The sequence below is a fragment of the Rhamphochromis sp. 'chilingali' genome (genome assembly GCF_963969265.1).
Source record: "Rhamphochromis sp. 'chilingali' genome assembly, chromosome: 21".
Classification (NCBI taxonomy): domain Eukaryota; kingdom Metazoa; phylum Chordata; class Actinopteri; order Cichliformes; family Cichlidae; genus Rhamphochromis; species Rhamphochromis sp. 'chilingali'.
Genome location: NC_137949.1, coordinates 28,674,618 through 28,700,182, shown reverse-complemented (window position 1 = coordinate 28,700,182; position 25,565 = coordinate 28,674,618). Strand labels below are relative to the sequence as shown.

At 43.4% G+C, this 25,565-nt stretch overlaps 3 protein-coding genes across 4 annotated transcripts in view; 1 reads left to right on the top strand and 2 right to left on the bottom strand.

The window, feature by feature from the left end:
- Nucleotides 1-936: 936 nt before the first annotated feature.
- On the bottom strand, nt 937-3,366 carry LOC308389290 (homeobox protein six1b). Its single transcript, XM_080870593.1, has 2 exons — nt 2,487-3,366; nt 937-1,648 (listed from the first exon to the last, which is right to left on the bottom strand). Exons 1-2 carry the CDS (start codon nt 3,044-3,046, stop codon nt 1,354-1,356), a joined length of 855 nt encoding a protein of 284 aa, XP_080726719.1. The 5' UTR covers nt 3,047-3,366; the 3' UTR covers nt 937-1,353.
- A 5,819-nt stretch (nt 3,367-9,185) lies between these two features.
- six4a (SIX homeobox 4a) lies at nt 9,186-15,905 on the bottom strand. The gene is made up of 3 exons (XM_080871883.1): nt 15,035-15,905; nt 12,724-13,424; nt 9,186-11,588 (listed from the first exon to the last, which is right to left on the bottom strand). Exons 1-3 carry the CDS (start codon nt 15,766-15,768, stop codon nt 10,981-10,983), a joined length of 2,043 nt encoding a protein of 680 aa, XP_080728009.1. The 5' UTR covers nt 15,769-15,905; the 3' UTR covers nt 9,186-10,980.
- The window catches only part of mnat1 (MNAT1 component of CDK activating kinase), a 36,743-nt gene continuing 27,030 nt past the window's right edge, over nt 15,853-25,565 (top strand). Inside the window, exons 1-4 of one of the 2 annotated variants that reach the window (XM_080871891.1) lie at nt 15,853-15,871; nt 17,286-17,390; nt 24,229-24,381; nt 24,766-24,839. In XM_080871891.1, the coding sequence (XP_080728017.1) occupies nt 17,302-17,390; nt 24,229-24,381; nt 24,766-24,839 (316 nt within the window). In that variant the 5' untranslated portion in view covers nt 15,853-15,871; nt 17,286-17,301. Of the gene's footprint in view, nt 15,872-15,957; nt 16,093-17,285; nt 17,391-24,228; nt 24,382-24,765; nt 24,840-25,565 lie in introns of those variants that run through there. The other variant, XM_080871890.1, reaches the window with a different exon arrangement.

Genomic DNA, 25,565 nt, shown 5'->3' with positions numbered 1-25,565 from the left:
GGGGCAAGAGAGCTGTCCTCACCAGATTCCTGCTCTCAGACCACCTTATTATTATTATTATTATTATTATTATTATTATTATTATTATTATTACTTCTGTTGACCTCTGTGAGAGTAGGTGTGTCTGTTAATGCTCTGATTGTTTTCAGTGGTTACAGCTGTTTGCTTAATGCTAAAGTCCATGTATTTGGTTTTGTTTTCTTTTGGATGCCATAAGTCACTATAAACTTTAAGCTATTTTTTTTCGCATATGGGATGTTTGCTCATATTTTTTCTGAAAAAAAAAAGAGGCTGGTAAAGGTTGAACGGTGGCACTTTCTCATGGCCCGGAACCGACAGAGCAAACTCTCAGAGAGAGCAAAGAAAACACGGCAACAAAAAGCCAATGATCCGCAGCAACTGGGCTAAAAAAAATAAATAAATAAAAAAAATTACGCAAAAAAAAAGGAAGAAAAAAACCCTTCCTCCTGTAGCCAAAACATGTATGATGGAGCAGAAGCGATTTTCAAAAGAGTCAAAGCTGGTTCCTGCGTATACACAAGCCTCATGACAGACAGCTGCTGATGTTGACTCATATTAGTGTTGAATTAAATTTCCCGTCATGACTCTCGGTTTATTGTTGAAAAGCTGAGAACCAGTAGAACAGGATTTCGTCCGTGCTGGAAGGAAAAAAAGGCGACTTATAATAATTTCCGATTCAAATCCCACCCGTGCAGATTTGGAGATTTGTTTAGTTGTTGTGCAGTTGTCAGAGGACGGGCTCATTCAAGTCCCCCCAAAAAGAAAAAAAGAAAGATAATAGAAATCTGTCCTATTAATGGCGTGCTTCCTTTGGTTTGCTTGGATTTATAAAAGGCAGTACCAGCCCCCCCCCCCCCCCCCCCCCCCTTTTTTTTTTTTGCCCCTCGCTAAATACACAAATAACACAGAGACAAATTAATTAGTTTTGTTTTATTGGAAACTAATTACCATGACTCTAATGAAAACGTTACCTCTTAGTTTCCATAGCAGGAGGTCGCTATATTTTTTTTTGTTTGTTATCTTTAACAAAATATCATAAATTAAGCAAACGGGCAGTCCAGTTAAGTGTTTCGTTAAGAGTTTCAGAAAGGTCCTGTTTGTGTGTTTCCATGTGCAGGAGATCAGAAAAGCTCCTGTCGTGGAGGGGGTATATGGGTTAAGCGCCTTAAGGAATTTAGTTCTAACCAAATTTAACGACAGACAAGTCAGTCTATATTATAAGATAGGCTACTATAGTGTTATTTCATACATGTATTTAATCTGATACACTTATCAGTCTTTTTCTTTTTTTTCCTGTTTTCTTTTGTCGAATCTGATCGTCTGACAGCCTCTTTAAGAGCCCAAATCCACAAGACTGGAGGTTAGAGGTCCCAACAAAGAGTCCTGCAGTTGGTGTGGGTGTCCGTGCATGCCGTGCACCGGCTGTGGGGCCCCCAGTCCGGACATGGGGTAAGCGGAGGCCCCGGGGTGGCTCATGTTGCCCTGAAGCAAAAGCGCTGAGTTCTGGTCGGGGCTCTGAGGTGGAGAAAACTCGTCCTCCGAGCTGGACATGAGAGACTTTCCTCCGTCTAGAGGGGACAGCTGGTTCTGTTTGTTGCCGCCTGCGTTGTTATTTTCGCTGTTCTCCCTGGAAATGACAACAACGGGGAAATTTAGAGAAAAATGCTCTCAGTTTAGTAGATGACATTATATCAGCGAGGCGGGCCTTGAGGAAACGTCTTTATTAGTTTGTAAACGTGGATGGATATTGCGCACAAACCGCAGCGTTTTTGCTAACAACGAAATTTGTCCTTTGTGAGAGAGAAATGATTAAAAAACATTATTATTGTTCGCCTTCTTATTCTTTTCCTGATTTTTAATTTCACCGCATATTATCTACATTTGCTGATCTGTTTAAAGTAAAAGTCGTGTGTTAGACGCATTTATATCCCCATGTAACCTAATTTAACCTCACAGCCTAACATATTTCAAATTTCCATGGTCTCAAAAAAGTTTCATATTATTTTATTATGATTTTTTTTTTGTAAAGAAATTTTAAAAAAGAAGTCACGTTGATGGATTTCAAATTGTTTTGGATTACAATTCGAGTCGAGACAAGTCAGGCGTTTTTGAAGTGAGTTCAGCGTTTGACAACATCTCGCTGCTGTTTAACACCTTCACTGTTATCAGGACAGATCTGATGTGGAAACGTGAACACGTCCTAAAATACTCAGTGCGTGGACGATTTGAATGAGGTGTTTCGCATGAGAAGGATTTATATTTTTCTCTTTACTTCAGGATTACTTCAGGGCCACGCTGTCAGAGCGCTGTCACTGATTCATTTATATTCTCGCTGCTTGAAGCCACTTACAAAAAGCATTTTTACCAAAGAATTATTTGCTCTTGAAACATGTTTTTTAAAAAAAACACTAAACGCTTTCTGCCATGGAGTGAGACAGCAGCGAGGCTGTGACAGTTTCACGTACCTCTCCTTCGCCTCTGCGGCTCTGTCTCTCTGCCGTCTGTTTTTGAACCAGTTGCTGACCTGCGTGGTGGTCAGTCCTGTGGCCTCGGCCAGCTCCCTCTTTTCCCGCGGGGACGGGTATGGGTTGTGCGTGTACCACTCTCTCAGCACCCCCCTGGATTTCTCCTTAAAGCAGTAGCTTGTCTCCTCACCGTCCCATATCGTGCGGGGCAGCGGGAATTTCCTCCGTACCCGGTACTTCCCTACAGCTCCGAGCGGCCGGCCCCGCAGTTTCTCCGCCTCCACGTAGTGCGCCTTGAGCCAGAGCTGCTGCAGCTTCGGATGGTTGTGCGGAGAAAACTGGTGGCTCTCCAGGATCTTATAAAGCTCTCTGAAGTTCCCCCGATGGAAGGCCACCACCGCCTTGGCTTTGAGGACGCTCTCGTTCTTGTGGAGGTGATCACAAGCGGGCAGCGACCACAGGAAGCGGCCGAGCCTCTCCAGGTTTCCACCCTGCTGCAGCACCTCGCAAACGCACGCCACTTGCTCCTGTGTAAACCCGAAGGACGGTAATATAGACATGATGTCCGGGGCTCAGTCCTCTGCGCTGTTATCCAAAAAGAAGCGGTAGCTGTCGTTGACTTTGTTTATATTCGTTTAATTGTGAGTCCTCGCGGTGCAATCCAGCGCAATCCGACCGCGCTGCACGGGCCTAGAAGCTATCCACTCCACTCCAGCCCCTGATGCGCGCAGCAGATTGGGATGTTGATTGTTGGGACAATTTGTTCCTGTTGGAGATATGTCAGGCTTAAAGGGAGCCTCTGCGTTTCGGTGATTGGCTCTCCCTCTGCCCTGCACCCTGTACAGCAGAGCAGGACTGAGTTTGCAGCTCCGTTTCCTCCCCAGAGGCAGTGCGTCAGGGGCTGAAATAGGAGCGCTCCCACCTCCCGCCCCCACAGTCCCTCTCCCGCTTCATCCGAGGGAGCAGAGCAGCACCTAAACACTAATCAATTATTACAGACCTCTTAAAAGTCGCATTAACGTGTTCTGAATGGAGGCTACATCTTCTTTAAACGGTGACTATGGACGGCAGACCTTCCCGCGTGGGACAAAAAAACCAAACCACAGAATGCTCTCCCTCCACACGTTATCAGTAATCATAGTCAGTGGAGGGTGAACCCACAAAAACACAGAGCTTTTGGTTTTTGAAGACAGGTTTATGCTCGATTAAAACAGAGATTGTAGTCTGCTTTTATAAACAAATAGTTTTAGGTAGAAACCCAGAAGATTTTTTTTTATTTTTTGCTGAAATTTATGTTGTTTTAACCAATCCCAAGTCTTTGTTTTTCTTTTGCTTTCTGTTTTTTTTCTTCGATTTACCATCACTGTGTGTTGTGGACACCATAATTACATGCAGGCTGCACATTTTTGCTTCACCCTCACCTTTGATATCCTATTAATTAACAAAAGCCGTTTATTTTATGAGGTGATATAATTTAATAAGTTCCTCAGATAGCTGGGTCCATTATGCGCCATTACGAACTTCTTTTATACGAGGAACCAACACTACCTGCCAAACGTGTTACGGCCCATAGACCACCAGTAGGAAAACAGCCACTTAAGCGTGTGTGTGTGTGTGTGTGCGTGTGTGTGAGAGTAAGAGGGAAAGAGAGAGAGGTTGTTAAAATATCATAGTGGACCTTTGCAATTTGCCAAACATCCTCACGAATAATAATAACACATAAACACTTAATACACACTTTATAAAACTGAAATAAAATAAAATCCATCCTGCTGGTGACAAACATTTTGCTGATCCACGTGAGTCTTAATATTAATATTATAGCCCATCCGGACAAATAAAAGATGCCACTCTTTTGCTTCATTCTCCTTTTTATCACTGGGTTTCTGGAGAGACCCCATTCAGTCTGCAGCCTATACATTTATATTTCAAGGATTAGACGGGCACCGCACTGGCTCCAGTGTTTTCTGCGGGGTGAAACTCTAAACCAATCCATTAGTAAATGAGTTCACTGCGACACTGGTCCTCGGTGGTGCAGTTGTTGGTTTGAGCCATATAGATCACATTTCTTTATCTACACCAGAGTCTGAAACTTAAACCCCCCTTTCAATATGTTATATGGGGCGGGATTGAATTATAATATATACAAAATTTAACCAAAAACAATTTCACAGAAAACGTTTTTGTTTTTGAAGACCTTAGATCTCGCTAAGGCATATTTTTGTGATAAAGATTTAATGCTTTGAACTCGTTTTAGTGCTGTCAAACTCAGTAAAATGCACTTCTAAAGACTCTGGAGCAAGGCTGTAAATCACGCTGTAAGATTTTACGGGCAAACGTGTGAAAAACAAAACGTCTCAATATTCGGGAATATGGGCGAATGTCCAGGCTATTAAATAATAAAAACAGAAAATGAATTCAAAACTGCGGGTGAAACATCCACGTGATCGCTTCAGTGCTATGCTGCTATTTGAACTCGCTGAAAGGACAGGCCCTTGAAATGCAGCATCTCATTTTCGAGGTCATAAAGACGAGAATTTAATTTGTGTAGTATATTAAATGGAAACAATGCAGAAAAACAAATAATTTATGAAATTTGAAACGAATTGTTTAGCGTGTGTTCATTAATTTGAAGCACTTTCCTCTTGGATGGACCGCTGTCTCACCAAGCTCAAATTATAGCTACTGGGGAAAAAAAGTATATATTATTGTTTAAAAAAACAGAAAACATTCAAATGTCCACTTTTCTCACACATGCGCAGTTAAAAGCCCAAAACCTCAATTTGATTCAAATGTAACAAATGCTGTGGGATTTATAATGTGGAACAAGAGTAAAAGCGGATACCCTATGCAAAAAACAAACAAAAAAACCCTCTGAGGTAGGTGGACACGGGACTAGGCTGGGGTGTAAGCAGCACTCGGGCTGTGTAAAACCCTCAGTGCTTCAGTAAATGAGCTGTCTGATGAGCGGCTCTCGGGTTTCTCTAATATTTCTACCACATTGCGCCGCGCCTCCTCCTTTAACCCGAGCAGCCCGGGGGGCGAGATTATTTCAAGATGTGGACTCTCCCCCTCTGCCACGGCCAGTGCTGGTCTGCTCATACCCCGACAAGGAGTTAATGCAGTACTCGGATAGGCTATCAGTCGTTAGGCCTATTCGTTCCAGGGAGCAGGGATTCCTCATTCTGTACTTTTTTTCTTTTTGTCCCCACGCTGTCTCATTCGTCCTTTATTAACTTATAAACCCCGACTCCCTTCCTGTGTGCTGCTGAAATCCAGCACCGATTTCACAGAAAAAAATTAAATAAACTTTTTTCCCCCTCTCCCCCCTTCTCTCATTAATCTGGGGTTTATGCGTAAAGGAGGCCATTGATCTGAGCTCTCTGAATTATGCTCTTCCAACTCCTTATTTGGACTAATTAGCCTTTTGACAGCAGCATACACCAGAGCATTTTGTGCAATATTGATTTTAAAAAAATAGGTGAAATGTCGCACTTTTACTCAATTTCAGTGCGCGACAACTCAAAACAGTGAAAACACTTCATAAAAATGTCATCGTCAAAAAGACAAAAGAGAGGGGTGGTGGGGGGTAAGTTTCCTATTGTAGGGTTAATTTTTCCCCCTCAAATATAGAGGAAAATTGAAACGAGCACTGGCTCACTTAACAGATGGTTTTCAGTCTGTCTAAATCCAAAGTGCTATTTCAGCTGTATGGACTGGAACAAAGCCGATGCTGTTTAAATTGAGTGAAAAATGTCAGATTTAGTCTCCATGGTGTTTGAGCATTGTGGGGTTTTTTCCCCTTAAAGGAAAATGTCACTCCAACAACATGTATTTAACATGAATCATTTATTTATTTAAAGGGAAAAAAATCCCAAATCAACAACGCATAGGTGGATTCCGGTTATGAGTGACGCCTGGTATTTCTTAGTTTCATATGGCAGCTCACATATGACTGACTCCACATTGGGCAACAGATTAATAAATATAAGTAAATATAAGTAAACCCTTTCGTTGCCTCGGAGATTTGCCCATTCAAGATGCTCTAAATGTCTCTTCGATTAGGAGTAAAAGAGGTTTATCCGGTTATGTGGATGGCAGTTTAAAAAAAAGGCAGCTCCTTCTCTCAAAACAAAACACAACTGTTGACATGAGTGAGTTAAATGAAATTGGAGCTGCAATTATCAGCTTAACAGAGTTTCCTGTCATGTTGGAAAATTAGACCTGGTACAAGTGTACTGGGGTTAGACCCCCTCCACCACTGCCACCATCACCACTCACCCACCCGCCCCTCCTCATCAAAATCATTACGCATTTCCTCAGAGGACCACCTCCACAAATATGCAATTACGGCCTTGGCTTTTACTGCGCTCTGCTCGGTAAACACGCTCCGGGCATGTGGAGGAGCACATGCCCATGTTTTAGAGAAACTCTTTTCTTGGATGGATAAACAAACGAGGTCGGCAGACCAATCCATAAACAAACAAACAAAACAAAAAATTTAAAAAGGGAACAATTTCAACGTGATGTGCCGGGGAGCCATGTGTGCCTTCTGGCAGGGAGGGGGCGCCATGACAATACTTCGCATCCGAGTCCAAATGTAAAACCCTGAGAGGATGGAGGATGAGCTGGTATTTGGGTATTAGGAGTCGCGCAGTTGTGTGGCAGGTGTGCGGGTGCGCCTTATGGTCTGCATTGGTCACTTCAGTCCTCATGTGCGCAGCTCCTGTTACAAAGTGGTGTTTTTTTCTCTTTGGGAAATACCTTTGACCACTGTGGTGTGCACTTGATGCTGCCTCCCAGCTGCTGCCCCTGAGTGTGTGTGCGTGTGTGTGTGTGTGCGTGTGTGTGTGTGTGTTTGTGAGAGAGAGAGAGAGAGAGAATGTGAGTGCATCACACAAACACTCAGACTCACACATGCACACTTAAAGCTGTCCTCATGAGTTATGTTTTCTGTCCTTGTGCTCCAGAACAAAGCAGTGAATCATGCTGTTTGCATCCCCCCACCCCATCTCTTGCCACACTGGGTGATGCAGCAGACATGTGTGCATACCTCACACTCTGCCAAACAACAACTTAGGAGGTAAAAGAAAACTCTACAAGGTCATTATTTCCCCTCCATAGTTCAAACACTGCCACATACTTTCCACAGCCCGGCTGGAGCCAGCAGACTGTTTGTGCCAGGACCGGGGCTCGGCCTGTATGGTGGGTCTGTACAGGGCAGGCTGGTACCCGCTGACCCCTGCCCTCTCATTAGTGGGACGTGGAGCAGCGGAGTACCGTGCTCCCCAGGTCATGTTACATATGGCTTGCAGTCTGCTGCGCCGCATTAAATGTCAGCTTTGAAACCATCTGAAAGATCAGAGGTCAGTGTTTTTAATAAGGCCAGAGTTCTGGGGGAGTTCCCTCCTTTTTAACTGCTCGCCTGAGTATGTTTCACGTTGCGTGTTTGAAATTGTGGACAAAATGATCCACTGCACTGTTTGGTTTGGCGTTGGGGATGTCCTGGGGTTTTTTTTCTTTGTTTTTGCCCATAAAAAAGCATTTTATTTATGAAATCTTTAAACATTCTGCTGTAGAAATCCAAACACGCCGTCTTTGTGGCAGCGCTTATTTTCCTTTTCTGCTGAATTCATAGGCACAATACACAAAGGTGGAATTTGGAGTTTTCTGTTCCCCCTCTCCACCCTCCTCTCCCCTCCCCGTGAGATCCACAGACTATGGGATCCTGCTGCAAATGGGATATTGTTCTGGGCTCCAACAAAGCTGTTTTCACCCTCTTCAATATTACAGGAGGAGCTACCTGATACCTAACAATCAGCTAATCCACTGCCCATGGCAACGAGGTCACCTGTGCACAGGTAACTTTATCCAGGTTGCCTGCTTCTCTCTCCCTTTCCCGATAGTCCCTGCCATTTTTCTTCTCCCCCTCTCTGTGACTCAACAGTGAGCACAGACAAACAGCCTCTGTTTATTTAGGTCATCAGCTAGATCATATATAACTCCCGTAGCCAGGATTCCCCGAGCAAGGACGACTCCTATAATCCAGCACAGACACACACTGCAGAAAATAAAAATCCCCTGCTGTTCATTCATTTGTCAAACTTTGTCTCCATCTTATCTCTCCACTGCTGGTTTGGTCAGGTGCCCATTGCGCGAACAAGTATTGGCTTGTGATTCATGAATTCACAGCGAATCCCCTCAAGCCTTGAGAAGAGCCTCGGCTCTTTTCTGGATCAACTCTGTGTCTGTGAGTGACAGCACCTCAGATTCATTCTTCCATATGTTGAAGTTAGGGAGTGGGGGACTTGGCCTTCGCTCAGGGAAAAGACCATTGGATTGGACTGAGCTGTGGGGAGCTGCAGACCCCCCACCCAAAAGGAGCTTTACCTCTGGAAATCTCATTGCTGTTTATTTGAATTACAGAGACTGAGATGAGAAAAGGAGGCCTAATGAACTCCAGGTTGCCAGGCATGTGCAAACGATCACTGCAGGTTTGCAGAGAGCTGCACCAGGCTCGCTGGATTAAAGTGTGCCAGTTCACCCCTCCCCAACCCCGTATCCTCACAATCTGGCTGCACAGGACTCCAAAACACTGAGATGAGATGTTCTTTTTGTCCATCATAAACTTCCATTTATCTCAGACATGCTGTGACGAAAGAGAATTAAATAACGCTATTAGTCATCTTCTAGAAAGAATTAAAAATGCCTGTTTTCCGTTTTTATAAATATAAACTTTTATTGCAGTATGGAGATTTAGAAAAATACATTCACATAATTTCAGATAACAAACATATAATTCAAACTAAGATTAAAAAACAAAAAGCAACAAAGACACAAAAAAGACTATCTTTTGCCCACAACTCGTTTTTGGTTTATGACATTAAAGCACTGAGGATACTTTCACTGAAATGCCCACTCAAATGAGAGGATCATGTCACAGATCCTCAAGAAAAGTGTTACGAGGCCACTAGCATGTAGATCCACTGATAAATATGCATGGTGCGAGTTGGCCATGAGGTTGAAATGTCCCGCTTACGGTCACGTATGAAAGCGAGAACTCCTGCTGTGAAAAGCAAATGGGCTCTGCACTCCTGTGTCTTTCCCTCAGTTGATACCCGACTAATGTCCCGGCGACGGTGACAGTGGGAAATCTCTGAAGCTGCGTGGCAGCGCACGAGCCACAACAGAGCTTCATTTTATGTTAGTCACAAGACAAAGATTAAAAAAGTACAAGGCACAAGTGTCCCAAACACGATGATGCCACGCAAAGAGAAATGACCACAATCTCTCTCTGTTTTTAAAGTGGGACGATTTAAAAAACAAAAACACAATTTGTCCACTTAGTCACGTCCATAACTTCTGTCCCTTTGTTCCTTATACTTTTCGAAAGCATACGTGATGTTTGCACCTGGTTTTTACAGAAAAAATATAATTCGTGATCACTGACATCATGGAGACGGGTCATAATGGAAGATGATACAGCACGGTGTCACCACATCAAGTTGACATACTATTAGCTGCAGCATTAGAAAAAACATGTGACGTCCAGCGTGCGAGCTGACCTTTTTGATCATCGTTCATATGCTGGTCTCACAGGTTGATGATGAGGCTTGAAATAGGAGCCATTGCCGAGAGGGTTGTGCGTTTGTTGAGGTGTGTCACACATGACAAAACCCTCAACACAAAGGCTGTTTGAAACACATCCGTTGTATTGTCACTATGGTAGTGCAAATGCCCAAACAGGCCAATGCCATTGTGTATGTTAAGTAGCAGAAAGGCACATTTTGTCTTAAATGTTGTCCCATTTTTGAACCCTCCCAGCTCATTTGGTATGAGTTAAAGCACAAAAAGCTGCACTTTTTAGTACTGATTTGTGAGGCTTTTGTAGACAATCTAAAGTGCTTACTGAAGGACACTCCCCCACCCCCAAATCAGCAGCTTTGTGTGTTTAGTGACCTATTCTCTTTATAAACGCGTGTGCAGTCCTTCAGTAAAGCTGTTGCTGTTTAACTGACCATTATCATAGAGGCTCACTTGCTGTTCCCCCTACAGCATGACCTTTTTGGTTTGACCCAGATGACGCATTTAGTTTGGAGGAACATCCTTGTCACATGACTCGAGGCTTTCCAGCACCTGCTTCTGCAGATCAAATCCACTCAACAGGAAGTAGCAGGTGCAGTCTATAAAAATGCACATTTAGACACGGCTTAAACGCTTACAGCAACGTCTTCTGTTAGCACATCACCATCGTTATTATTATTTCGTGATAAACTGATAAAGCCCACCTACTAGGCTCCTCTCTGACTTGAGTGCATTGTAAAAGTCAAATGAATGCAAATAATTTAACATTGAAAAGGAAATGAATGTTTTTTTTAAAAAAAACAAAACAAAAAAACAACCCACACACACGCACACAAAAAGGAGTAAAAAGATTCATCATATCACTGCTTGGGCGGACTTGAGTGCTTCTGCAAAAGGGAGAGGTTTGAGGTTAAAGGTCAGCCATGTCCTCATCCATCTGCACTGTCTGTAGTTTGGCCAGCTCCTTTCCCTCCGTAGCCTCCATCTCCCCACACATTGCCCGCACCATTTCGTTCATGCTTCCTGAACCCGAGCCATCCACCTTGCTCTCTGAAAGGTTCATGTAGTTGTTGTTCATGCCGGGGCCCATCAGGTGTGAGGACGGTGCCCCTCGGACCTCGTGGCCCCCAAGGTACTCTGTGGGCTGGAGGTGGTGGTTGCTCGGTTCTGTTTGAGCCATCAGGGGTGTACTGACAGTGAGGGTGGTGTAGACCTCTGAGTCCGGGCTGGATGAGCTGACGGCAGTGACCTCGGCGGTTGAGGCGGGACCTCGGCTGGAGGAAATCTCTTCTGAACCGGAGTAGTTGATTTGACCACTGGGGTCCAAGTGGAGCCCGTGATGGTACGAGGAATAAACACCTCCCTCCAGAGGCTCCTTCTTGATGGATGGCTGGCCGCTATTGCTCATGCTGTAGAGAACCGTACTGTGGTGCAAAGATGCCATGGTCAGTTTGTCCTGCTGCTCGAATGAGTCGCCACTGGAGGAACTCACTGCTACATTATTCAGAGCCATGGTACCTGTGGTGATACAACAATAGATCAATACATATATCTTTCTCCAGTTTGGCTGCAGTAGATCCCCTTCCCGCTGCCTGATCCCCTCTTCGGTTCTTGCAGTATTATGCGTTCCATTTACAGCAGGCCTTGGCCGCAAAATTGCTGTTGTGTGTCTTACACACTTTGAGGACGTTAAGATCGACCCTGCAGTTGCACCAGAGAACAAATGAATAACGCTGCCAGAACTCAAGAGAAAGCTGCAATTTTCTGTTTTTTTTCTTCTTCTTCTAATTATTCATCCTGGTTTACATTCTCTGCTTCATGTCAAAGTAAGTGCTGTAATGGCTTATTCCCTGTTAGTGCATTTCATGGCCTCTGATTGTCTCAACATATTTCCCCTCCCCTGCTCTGGAGATCAAGAGCGTAATGATGATGAGTGATGGTGACTTCAGAACTTGTTTTTATCCATCTCTGGGGTTTTAAAAGGACCACCACTTCTATATATACGTGTGTGTGTGTGTGTGTGTGTGTGTGTGTGTGTGTGTGTGTGTGTGTGTGTGTGTGTGTGTGTGTGTGTCCCTTCTATATTTCTTCTGGTCTGTGTTATGTGCACCATCAGCCCCTAGGGCTATGGCCCAAACACAGACAAGCCAATAAAGCAGGTCAGATATATTGGGTGGGTGTAGTAGAGACCTGTTGACAAACCACTGGGGACATTTAAGGAGGGGAAAGAGCAACAATCACGTATTATAATGCAAGGTGGTATAAGGCTGTGATTTCTGTGCTATAGATTTAATTCAGATCTTCATTCTGATACAACATTGGATTCTGTTTTTGTACTTTTGTTGACTTTAAAAGTATATAAAGACAGTTTGATTCATATATAACTGTCTGTTATTAAAATCAACAGCAGATGGCTCTAATTTTTATCTAAAAATCTTTTATCTCCCTTATGAGACATTGTTGCTTCCTTAGTGAGAATAGTTAAAGTACAATTATTCTTAGCATAGTTATATTTGTATCCATGTCCATTCTGACTCAGTCTCTTCCATGAACATTTCAGCTACACATGACCACGTAACCTCTAAAGGTAAAAAAGAAGATCAAAGTATTAAAATTGAATCATCTTAGACAGCAAATCACTTCATGAACCCACCTTGTTGTGTAATTGTTGAAGAAGAGGAGGCAGAAGAAAGCTGCAGGGGAGGAAGACCTACGTCGCTGTTGAGTAATGAGCTGCCATCGCTGTCAGAGACTCCACTTGGTACCTGGACCAGGCTGTAGCCACCCAGCTGCAGAGCGCCTGATGGGGAGCTGAATGTCAGAACAGAGGAGCCGCCATTCTGGGCAGCCATGGTGTGAACCCCTTCCAGCTTCACCTCTGACCCATTCACACAGCCAGCGTAAGATGCATATGGCAGGGTGGACTCCTCAGCATTCCCTAGTCCTTTGTCCTGTCCTGTCTGCATCTGCATGTCCACTCCAGAGCCCCCCAGCAGCACCCCTCCAGAGGGTCTCAGAGGATTAAATGCCAGGGGCTGGATGCCCAAATTGAGCCCGTTGAAGAGGATGTTTCCAGGTGAGTGGAGGTAAGATGATCCACCATTGTGAAATACAGTAGAGGGCGTGTTACTGGTCACTAGACTTCCATTGTAGAGACCGCCACTGCTGGATCCAGGAGGCATCTTGATGTCCCCGATCTGTTGGATGACCACCCCACTGTCCAGAGGTCCCGTCTGAATAGGAAGGTTCCCGTGGGTTATCACCCCATCTGAAGAATTGGAGAGAGGACGAGGAGACAGCTCCTCCTGGCCTTTACTGGACTCATCCTCTGTGCTGTGGTTTCCATCTGATTCACTGTAGAAAAACAAAAGAGGAGGGAGAAAGATGGCAAATGGTGTGTAACAAAACAGAGGAAAATAAAAAGGGAAAATTTGTGTACCATTTGTATATGTTTCTGGGAAGGAAGAACACTATAAACACCGACACAATTAGACCATAAACTCGTATAATGGAATTCATTTCATTTCCACCCACATTTTGCTTTTAAGCCAGAGCACACAGACTCACATTTATTGCTGGGTTATTACAAAGCTTTGAAGGCAGGCTGTGTCTGTGTAGCCCTCTTACCTCATGGAGAGCTGCATGGACAACAACCAGGCAGCGTCAACAACCGTGCAACCATTTGGCGCAATAAATTCTGGAGTGACAAAATGCCAGCTCTGACAGGACAAATGGCTTCAAGTATTTATTTATTTGTTTTGCCTCTGATTTGGGACATTCCAGTGAAAATTCTTATTTTTAATTTTCCAAGAATAACAAAGTGAAAGAATAGGAGCAGCTATATTAGCAGCCTCATTTTGTTTACTAGCCCCCTTTTAAAAGACTGATTAAAACAGCTGCACCACTTCACACCCCCACTCCCCCCTAAGGGACACACACACACAAACACACACGCATCTAAACCCACCACTTCCAGGAAAATATAAAAGGGTGTCACAAGTTTAAAAAAAAAAAAACAGGGGAAAAAAGAGAACGAAATCAAAGGTTTATAAAGATTTAAAAACTTTGAAATTATTATTTTTTTACTGGCGATTTTAAGACAGCTTACAATGGTGTGTATATGCCTCTGTGTGTGCGCGCGTTCGTGCGCGTGTGTGGTTAGAGAGACAGAGGGGTCACCTCCACCAGGTGTGCGTCATCTTTGTTCACTCAGAGGGAAACATGAAAGAATAGCGTGCACATGTCAGTCTGTTTGTCTGCGGGATTATGAAATGAAGCGCAGGAGTTGATGGAAGCTCTGAGATCCTTTCTTGATCCAAAAGGAAGAAGGGGAGGGCAAAAAAAAGAAGTCATGATCATGAAAATGATTTATGTGCTACTGAGTACACGCGCACCACCAAGTGTGTGCGTGCGCGCGCTCAAACACACGCACACACACCACGAATAGATAAGAAGATTTTAACCTTTCAAGTCATCTTTTGAACCGTCTCATTAAAGTTGCCCACTCCCCGCGTCTGATAGTTTAATCGCTGAAGTGTGTATTTTGTTGCTTATGGTTTCCATGCCTCTTAGCACCAACGCACTTGAAACTTGATCTGAATGGCAACAGCTTCATATTTCAAAACATTAAAAGCGTGCTCCTAACCCCTTTTACAAATAAAATTTTGTGTTTCTGAACTATGAATAGTTAATGATTTAAATTGTTCGTTCTTATTTGTGAGGCCGGCAAGACGATTATGAAATACACTCGGTATTGTCAGTAGTCGAACTTGGTCCAACTGCATAATATAGCCGCTTTTCCATTAAAAAAACAACAACTTTTAAATACTTGGTAAAGTTAATCGGCGTTCATTTTAATTAAAGGGCCTTTTACGCACATAATCTTCAGAAGTAAAATTTATTGCCGTTTGATGAGCGATCTGTGACGGGAAAAGGTCTGTGGCGTGCTCCTTTTGTTGCCTCACCTTTTTGATTGTGCTTCCGACGGGTTTCTGTCTCTCTGTCTCCTGTTTTTGAACCAGTTGCTGACCTGGGTCAAGGAGAGTCCGGTTATCTTGGCGAGATTTCTTTTCTCCGCTGGAGACGGGTACCTATTTTGATTATACAGATCCTTCAGTGCGTTCCGCGACCTCTCCTTGAAACAATAAACAGTCTCCTCGCCGTCCCAGATAGTCCTGGGGAGAGGATACTTTCTCCGGATTCGGTACTTGTCCACTGCGCCCAGGGGTCTACCCCGCGCCTTCTCCGCCTCGGTGTACCGCGCTTTGTACCACAGATCTTGCAGAAAGGTGTGGTTGGACGGACTAAAACTGTGGTTCTCCAAAATACTGTACAGCTCCTGATACCGAGCCTGATGGAAAGCTACGAGGGCTTGAGCTTTCAGGATGCTTTCGTTGCCCCGTAGCAGGTCACTCTGTGGCAGGGACCACAGGAACCTGGCCAGCCGGTCCACATTGCCTCCCTGCTGCAGTGCCTCGCAGACACACGCCACTTGCTCCGGGGAGAAAGCAAGAGAGGAAGCGGCATTCACCAACAGCTCAGTGCGCACCGCGTCAGTGCTGGGAGTCGTGCGCTCCATGGGCAACTCCGCCGCGTCCAGCGCCACAAGCTTGATGCACTCCCGCGTATCCACCTCCTTCACATTTTCCCTCTTGATGTCATTTGCTGTTGTGACTTCTCCGGCAGAAGAAGAAGACATTTTTTTTTTTTTGGTTCAAGCCTTCCCTGGTAAAGTCACTCCTCCCCGCTCGATCAGGTTACCTCCTCGCCATGCGAATGCGATCGGATATCTGACAGCAGCTGTAAGTAGATATCTCTCTCCCCTTTTCCTTCCAACGTGACTTTTACTCTGCGGGGACTGGAGCTGGAGGGAGACACGGTGGGGTCTATCTACAGGAGCGCCTCGCTATTGGCCGTCGAGGGCCCGTAAGGGAGGAGCGAGCATGGATTCAGACGCGAATGTTTGGTTTCCAGCTGTCAGTCATATAACTTCCAGTAGATTAACGTAGCTCACCTGTGCAAGGTGAGTGCTTTTGTGATCGTGGGAACGGGATATCTTTGTTGTCTGTATTGTCAGGAGATCATTTGTCTGTAGGTATGCACATAAAAGAATGTTTTATTTCCATCTCGATGTATGGAAATCCAAACGGAAGTAATGCTGGGAATACTGTCACTCACTTTATTTAGCCAGTTTACATTTATTTTGACAATTTTAAAGTAACAAATGTTAACAAAAAATAGATATCAGATTTACTCACACTTTAAATTTGTTTTTATTGTTATTTCAGGAATGAAGGTAATAAAGTTTCAGCACAGATCCTGCTTTAAGTGGCTATTGCGAGGTTGTAGCCTACCCCTCCCACCAAAGACTGGATCAGAATACTATACGCGACCAAAGTAATGTCAGAAAAAAAACAGCACACCCCTATGAAAGATATCATATGAGGACTAGACCTCAAATTTCTCTCAAGAGTAGCTCATTCCCAAATCAGGTGATCTGTCTAGCATCACGTAACAGGTGTCCAACACCACATCATTACTGATATTTGAACTTTAAATTATGTTTTCATTGAATCTTTTATAGTAAAAGAGTCTCAGATCGTCTTAACAATTACTAGCATCCACATATAGTCAATAAACTATTATAGCTCAAGCACTGGGAGGAATGAAAACTAAAAATATTTAAATATCAAACTAATTCCTACGAAGTTCACGTTTTCTCGCAATGATTTCATAAAACTAACTTAATGTAACTTACGAGTTGTTTTCCCAAATTCACAATCATCCAGAAACGATATGATGTCAGAAACCCAGGGAAACAATGTCTGGGTTGATTTTTGTTTTTAATTATGTTTCTGCTCAGACTTACAAGATCATATGCAAGTTTTTTTTGTTTTGTTATATTTACTCGATTACTACCATTACTACTACTATTACTACTAGCTAAAGTTATTTATTTACTTAATTTATTTTACCTCGCTTCCACTGGGACTCCCTAGCAACCCTTGCATGTATGTGCGCCAGCAGCTATTTGCACCTCACCTCTAAAAGCAATCATTAAATAGGAACACATCTTATTAATGCCGTTTCCTGTCGGACCTCATTTTGTGTAACGCAGTGGTTCGCAGCTTGGAATCTGACAGGAGAGCTGCAGGTTATTGACGTGTTTTGTTTTGTTTCTGAAGTGCTTTTTATTATTGCCATTATTTTTTTTAGTGTGGTGCAGACAGAAATGGACGAACAGGGCTGTCCGAGATGTAAAACAACCAAATACAGAAACCCGTCGCTGAAGCTGATGGTGAACGTCTGCGGCCACACGCTGTGAGTATTCACACCTGACAGCTACAAGGAAAGAGCACAAATCCTCCACAACATCGCGGCGTTTCTGCTCCAGGCTGCTCGAAACGACACGCAAACACAAAGCACCCCCCAAAAGCAGCTATAATATAGCGTTTAAAACTGTTTCCGCACATACATCTCTAGTCTTAATTGGGGGACTTGGACGTAAACAAAACTGATAAGCCTCGAATGCTGACGGTTTGTTGGGCTAGCTCATATTTATAGTCTTGGTGTTAAATAGCTGTGTCATTGTAGACAGAAAGTGTGCTTTAGAGGTGGGTTATGTTTCCTGATAGAGCTACACAATTGCAAAGCTAGGCTAATACTGCTGGTAAACACAGTATAGCGGCCATTGTTTACATATGACCTACACTGGCTGTAAGCAGCTCAGCTTAGAGACCTCTGTAGAAAAGCAGACCCTGCAGTTGTGTCTTTGTGTGTGTGTGTGTAAAGTACAGCAAGTTTAGGATGGCAGGGGGAAAAGTGACTAATGATGAGGAGCATAAACACCCTGTGCTGAGTTTTGAACCACATAATGAATATGAATTATTCAGAGGTTTTTGAAAAGGGCCAGCTCAAAGGTGCAAATCAAATTCGAGTTTGACTGCGCAAGTTTTTCCATGTTAATCTGCCAACCTAACTAAAAGCTACATTTTTATTTGAATGGCTGCACCTCTGCCACAGGTCTGGCTTAAATTGGAATTTGTCATTTTTGCATTAAACGGAAAATATAATGCAAAACCTAAAGTAATGTATTTTATTATTATAAGAGGCAATGATGAGATGGTTTGGAGGGAGGATATGTTGGTTAAAGGATATTGAAGATGGAGCTACCTTGCTGGAGGAAACGAGAGAAGCCACAGTGATGGAGGAAATGCAGAGGGTTGGTTTGACAGAGGATGAAAGGGACAGAATAGGGTGAGATGGAGGTAGATGATTCACTGTGGCTACCCCTAAAGGGATCATATGAAAGAAGTAGAAGATTATGATTATTATTTGCATAACATACAGAAATGGATGAAAAGTTAGCATGTTTCCATTTGTTCGTATTCTGCTACTTCTGTGCAGCAGCATCATGTAGATACTTTTTCGAACTTCACTATGCATTTTTCAGCATTTAACCTTGTCCGCCCTTTAAAAACATGGACGTTTAAATGAAGGGGACATGTTCTCCATGAGCATTATGCAGCGACGGTGGTAGCTTGATGAGCACATCTTTTTCGACCCTGTCTGTTTATTGACCGTGCCATCAGGAAGTGGTCGTGCTTTGTCATCAGGTCAGCGGGCTCATAACTCACTGCCTCTGTCTGGATGCAGGACTACACACAGAAAATTAAAATGATTCTGCAATGAAGCAATTTGGAAAGATGTCCTAGCCCGGGTCACCTTGGATCTGTTCCTCAGAGCCGGTGCGACAGTGAATTTATGCATCACTTGGAAACTGCTGCACTCCCTAACCATATTAGTATTTTCATCACTGATGCTTTTTGGCTTTTCTTCCCCCCCCCCCCCCCCCCCCCCCTTTTTTTTTTTTTTTTTTTTGAAGCAAGTCTTACAGAAATGCTACAAGATCTGTAACTCTGTTTCAGAGTTATCCATTTTCTCATTTTTAATCAACAACGCTCTTCAGAAAAACTATATAAGAAAAAGAAAATCTAAGAGGTTAATGCACATGGTTAGTTTTTAGATGGTTACCGTAATTGTCGGGCTATAAGCCGCTACTTTTTGCACAAGCTTTGAACCCTGCGGCTTTTAGTCAGGTGCGGCTTTTCTATGGATTATCCATGATTTTTGTCATATCGTAAGACGATTTGTTTTGTTTGTTCCGCTGTTGTACGGCACTACGTTGCCTGGCGGAAGGGCATGTGATCAGACACACAGTATCGGGGTTCAAGAGTGGTATGTTGGTCACATGTCCATCTGCCAGGCAACATAGTGCCGTACAAGTAGCGCTACACGTTCAGCGGGAGTCGTGGATGACGAGCGGCAATAAACTTGCGAAAAGCAAGTCATGCTCAACTCCACCGGTGGAATCTGACAGCGTGGAAAAGTGTGAAAACATCCATGATCACCAACGGATTTCGAAGGGCTGGACTGCTGCATGATGGAGAGGACACCATGGCCCTTCAGAGGGTGTTCGACTCTGACACTGACAACGAGGATTTGTTTGGTTTTGAAAGTGACAACGAAGGAAAGAAGCTGAGAGTGGATGACGAAGCGATCCTGAGCCTGTTCGTCTCCGACACTGGAGAAGAGGACTTTGGTGGTTTCAGTGCGCAGGAAGAAGAGAAAGATGGTGAATGACTGACTTTTCTTCTTGTTAAAGCCGTGTCACTGCACCTGAGCCTAAAAGGTAGTCCGAATCTATTTTTCTGGTGTGCTGTAGGTTATTGTTATGTACTACATTTGTTACTCATTTATGAAGCACAGTACATGTTTCATACTTGTAATTACCGCTACTTTTACATATACCTAAAAAGCTGTGCAAATATGTACCCATAACTTGTTTTTCAAAATATTAATAAAAGGGGTGTGTCTCCAAACAGCCATCTCTTTCCTGACAATTCCCTTTGTGCATATTCTCTTACATATGATAAGTCAACATTGAAACACCTGCGGCTTTTAGTCAGGTGCGGCTAATGTATGTACAAAACAGGATTTCCCCCTGATTTTAGCTTGTGCGGCTAATATTCAGGTGCGCTTTGTAGTCCGGGAAATACGGTATATAGTTTTTGACTCTGTGCACCAACATACATCTTTAATCCAAGGGGCTTAACAAAAGCAAACAAACAAAAGCCTTTGGATAAATGAAACTAAGATGAATGAATATATACCAGAATTATTTAAAGAGAAAAGTATGGAGAAAGAGTGAAACAGCTCCTGATCTAAAGCATATCACATCATCTGTCAAGCATGGTGGAGGCAGTGTTATGGGATGAACACGTATGTCTGCCAGTGGAACCTGGTCACTAGTGTTTGACAACGTGACTGCTGATAGAAGCAGCACAATGAATAATGAAGCATACAGAGCTAAACTCTCTGCTCTCATTCAGCCAAATGCTGTAATACTGATCAAAGAGCTCTTCAAAGTACAAATGGATAATGACCCAAAGCTTATTGCAAAGCCAACCCAAGAGTTTCTCAAGCCATAGAAACTGGATATACTTCAACGGCCAAGTCAGTCACCTGATCTCAAACCAGTAGAGCATGCTTTTCAGTTACTGAAGACAAAACCGAAGGTAGAGACCCACAATTGTCGACCTGTCCTGCGTGTACCCTGCCTTTCACCCTATGGTAGCTGGGATGGGCTCCAGCCTCCCCGAAGCCTTGATAAGGATAAGCAGAAGAGAACAATTTGATTCCCAGCGTCTCCAGTCTGCATGTCCTTGGTATGAGAGAGAGAGTGTATGTGATAGGTAAAATGCTTTAAAGATGTAAAATCTAGTGCCGTGTGTGTGTGGTAGCATAAAGCACTTTAAATGTTCATGAAGTATAGGAGGGATATATATAAACACCGGCCTGTTTACCAGGAGAAAGTAGCACTAGTGAGAGCACAAAGCAGTTCAGTTATTCAGAGCGATAATGCTAATACAACACAACCAATTCTTCGCAAAACAAGTCATTTGAAGATATCACCCAGGCCTCTGTGAAGCCATTTTCTTCAGTGACTGTCCATTAAAGGATTAATTGACTTACTGAGATACATATACTAGATGAATCATAAACAGCTGAGAATACTTGGACTCCATTTAGATAAATGTAAGAATGTCTCTTCTTTGAGTGGCCCGTCCAGTCTGCGCTGACTAGCCTTCAGCAGTTGCATTATTAGCTTCTCCATGCATCTAAATTTAAACTCCACCGCAGCACATTTTGTATCCTTGTCACCAGGGGCATTTGATGTGGGTTATTTATTACCTTTGCACAATGACACTGGGTCCGTGTCCTTTGGCATTTGACACTGGGCACAGGCAGGCAAAAACAGTTGTAGCTGAGGCACACAGTGCTGTTTAGAAAGTGGACACAGTGATGCTAACATTACAATTATAATCGTATGCTGCAGGATAATCTACAGCAGCAATGCAAGAAGTCGTTTTGGGGATCGTTCAGATTTTTTTTTTTTTTTTTTAAAAAGCGTCCAGTGTGAAGTTCAGACATGTTCTTGGCTTTTCTTTAAAGTACTATAAATGTGCGGTTGGGGCAAGCTTTTAGTTTAAGCAGTCATAGTGTTGGTCTTTGGCATTTTCTGATTGTGATGCTGCAGGTTTTGCAGATTGTTTAGATTTCATACAATGCCATTACACAAATCCATCTCTACTTGGTCTTGAATCGACCCTTGGTCTAAGATGGAAACAAAAATATAGAGATCACTGTAACAAGCAAACAAGCTCAGTCTCATGCTGTCTCCTGCTTTTCTGTTTTTGCACTTTAATTCAAAAGTGACACAGCAAAGACGCAGGCAATGTCACTGAGAGATGGTGGGGGTAGTGGTGGTAGAGGAGTCTCTTTGCTGAGCCAGGGCCCTGTTTACCTTCCCCTTACCACCCCCTTTCCCTGACCTGCTGACAGCTGCAGATGGGAGAGATAGGAGCCTGGAGCTCCGAGCAGGACAGGTGAGAGAGGGAGGAGTCAGGAGTGCTCAGTCAGCGACAACAGCCTTGAGACTCAGAGATGGCAAGTAGCTAAAGATCTGTCCATTTAAATGTTTGCAATTGAGCGTAGAATTGGCAAAAAAAAAAAAAAAAAAAAATCTTGATCCTCCTTTGATCGCAAAATGAAAGAAGCTCACAATCTCAAAGCTGGCAAATTGATTCTAAGAGTCTCCTCCCTCCCTTTTAGACGGTCATCTCTTTGCTCTAGAGTTACACAGGATTTCCCCTTTGGAGAGTTCTGTTGTGTGGTCCATTTATGGGGCGGGGGGCTAAGCTACACCCCACTCCTTGCCCCATTTTGATGAATGGGCTCTTTGTGGGCCTGTGGAAACAAGCTGAATCCTTCAATCTACCTCCATATGGCCAGGCCTATAGATCTCCTGTAGCCTGAGGCCACAGCGAACATCTGCCTCTTCCAGGCTGCACTTCAGACTCCGAAGCACCAACTGGATGGCGCAGATGTTTGTCTGCCGTTCAGCTTTCATTTTTACATTGCTGCTTCTTGTAAGCCAAGCTGAACTGCTTGTAAGACAGTCCTCCGTGGTGCTTCGTCAGTTTGTTGTATAGCTGCTTTGAAAGCTTTGGTGTCACAACTCTGCAGGTTGGGCTTGTTTGACCCTTATGTGTGACGCTAGGTATAAACAGCCAAACTCCACGGCTCTGCAGTTTCTCCTTTAACTGCTTTTTTTTCTGCTTTAAATCCTGCTGATGAAGTGAAATGTCTTGCAGGATGGCTCAGTCATGATTGTTCTAATAAGCTCCATCCCTGGAGAACTTTTGACTCGACACCAGTGCCTCATGCCCAGTGTTTGACTTTTGGGAAGAAATGACTCAACCATACCATCAGTGACGTGTGGTGAAAAGTCGGGTTTTTTTCCCCCCCCTTTAGCTTTGTTATACTTTATTATGAAAACTGTAAATGCTCAAAAGCAGATAGTGCTATTTGGAAACCAGATGTCTTTTTTGAGGTGGTCACAAGCAGGAAGGTGGATTCCTGTTGAAATAAAGCTCCACAGAGACCTAATTAAAAGAGTGTACTGTGCAAACGTTTATCCAGGCTCTCCACCCCATCAGGGGAGATAAAGGAACATTCCCATTGTCTTCGGTGTCCACTACTCACTTGCGTGTGACTGATGGGTAAACGCCTACCTGCATAAAGGTGTGATTGATGGCTAAGCACAGAATTGTGCCCTCAGGTAGGTCTGCTGATTGGTTACCATGGCGTTTCCAGTGAGGGTGCACAAAGTTCCTGTTTTGGCCTGTGTTTCTTTTTTTCTTTTTTTTTTAAAACCTGAAATAGTTTCTTCCTTTTGTGTAAAGGCACGCTCTTTACCGAGGAGAGCTCTGATTCATTGTTGCTTATATGGGGAACTAAAGGCCACCTGAAAAACTCATCATGACTTTGCTGTACTGCTACATATTTTTGCCTTGGAAAGACGTAGCCGTTTAACAGATTTATAGCAAATACTTTGATCAGTAACAGCCTAGATTTCCACAGTGTTTAAGATTGTGGTTTATTCCATTGCAGCCTCCTTTCATTTAGGCACCATGTCAGGAATAATAAGAAAGTGGGGGAAGGTTGGAATGACTTTTGGATCCGTTTTTAAAAAGGTATAAAATATTTCAGATTTATTAAAAGCTTTAGTTTAAATGACAGTTCAGCTTAAGTAAGATACTGCTGTTGTTCATCTCTATGCATTTCCCAAATTACATAAGACTCGGTCCTTTCCTGTAATGATAGACTATGCCATGAGTTACCAAGCTGGATTTTATCATATTATGCAACGTGGCTAAATGACTGAGGCCTGTTGAAATAACAATAAAGTAAATGTTTTTCCAGTGCAGACAGACGCTCCGCTGATGGGGTGTCGGGCTAATTTCCTCCTCTCTGAGAGCGGGAGGCAGTCTAATCGACATTCCAATCATAATCCCAGCCATCTTTGAGCACTCAGAGGAAATATTCATGTTCCCCATTATCACCCATTGTGTCTGATGGTTTACAGAGATTTAAAAAAAACCACACAAACACAAATCTGCTTTATTCTGAGGGAAATTGCCACATACGCTCACACAAGCGTGCTTACTACTGACTCTCAGAGGTGCCCAAGGAGGGTCACCTCTGGGGAAAAAATGCAGTTCAGCTTGCTGTTTAATGCCTGTTTTTGTTGCAGATGCGAGAACTGCGTTGAGATGCTGTTCGTTCGCGGCTCGAGCAACTGCGTGCAGTGCGACACGCCTTTGAGGAAGAGCAACTTCCGCGTGCAGCTCTTCGAGGACCCGACAGTAGATAAGGAGGTGGAGATTCGTAAGAAAGTGCTGAAGATGTGAGTGAGGGGGACTGTGAGGGTGAGGGGTGTGGTTCTTGGTGTTTATATGTCATCCCATGCCTCCTCCCACTTCTTAAGCTACCTTTTGTCTTTCTCATTACACTGTTTGTTTTGTAGACAATGCATCTCCCCGGGGGTGCTCAAACGGGAAGGCTCTTTCTCTGCCAGATTTTTACTTCTCAGCCCCTCCCTGCCTCCTCTCTCTTCCCTGTTATCTGTTCTTTAATAGCCCCTAATTGACATCTAATGTGCACCTATTAGCCAGGATACAGACATGGTATTATAAAATGGTTGATTTAATGGAAGCTATTAATGTCGGTGCATATTTGCTCTCACCAGGTTTTACTTTTTTGCATCACCACTTCTCTTGTTTCTCTGCAGTTACAACAAGAGAGATTTTGACTTCCCCAGCCTGAGAGAATATAACGATTATCTGGAGCAAGTGGAGGACATAGGTAGGAGCTTGGAGCTTCATGCTGAGACTAGTTTAATGATTTCTCCTTGACTCTGGCTGCACAAGAGGATGTTTTACAGGCATTAGTGTCAGCCGGGGCCACAGATTAGGAAACAGAACTTGCAATGTTCACACGTCTTCACTGGCAGGTCAGTGTAAACTTGTAGCTTGGATGTATTAGAAGAGCTGCAAAACAGTGTAAAAATCCATCTAAAACAGACAAATAAAACTGATGGAGTATTTCTTAAAATAAATAAATAGATATACCATTTGGGCCAGTGATGCTGTTTCCATCAGTCCAGTCACCTTGTGAGGTTTTTTTCTCAACTTTTATTTTCACATTAGAAAACTGCAGGTTTAAACAGTTTAAATGCTTCTCCCATCCACCGCTGGTTTATTTTACACAGCGAGGGTGGAGCTAAATTGAGCAGAAGCTAAAATGAAAGCTGTCTGTATGCAGATAAACTTCTATATAATTAAATTTGGCAGATTTCTTGTAAATTGTCTCTTTCTAGCAGCAACACCTACAGCATGTATATAAGTGGGTCTTTATTATGTTAATTTGTATTATGAAATATATATGTGTTAATAAATTGTATATATTGTTATAGATTAATCTGGCAACATAAAATAATCAAATTTGCTTGTTTTTTGTGCGATCTGCTGGTTCGACGGCCCAATGAGGGGGGAAAAATGTCATGATGAATAATTTCTCCTCAGCTCGTCT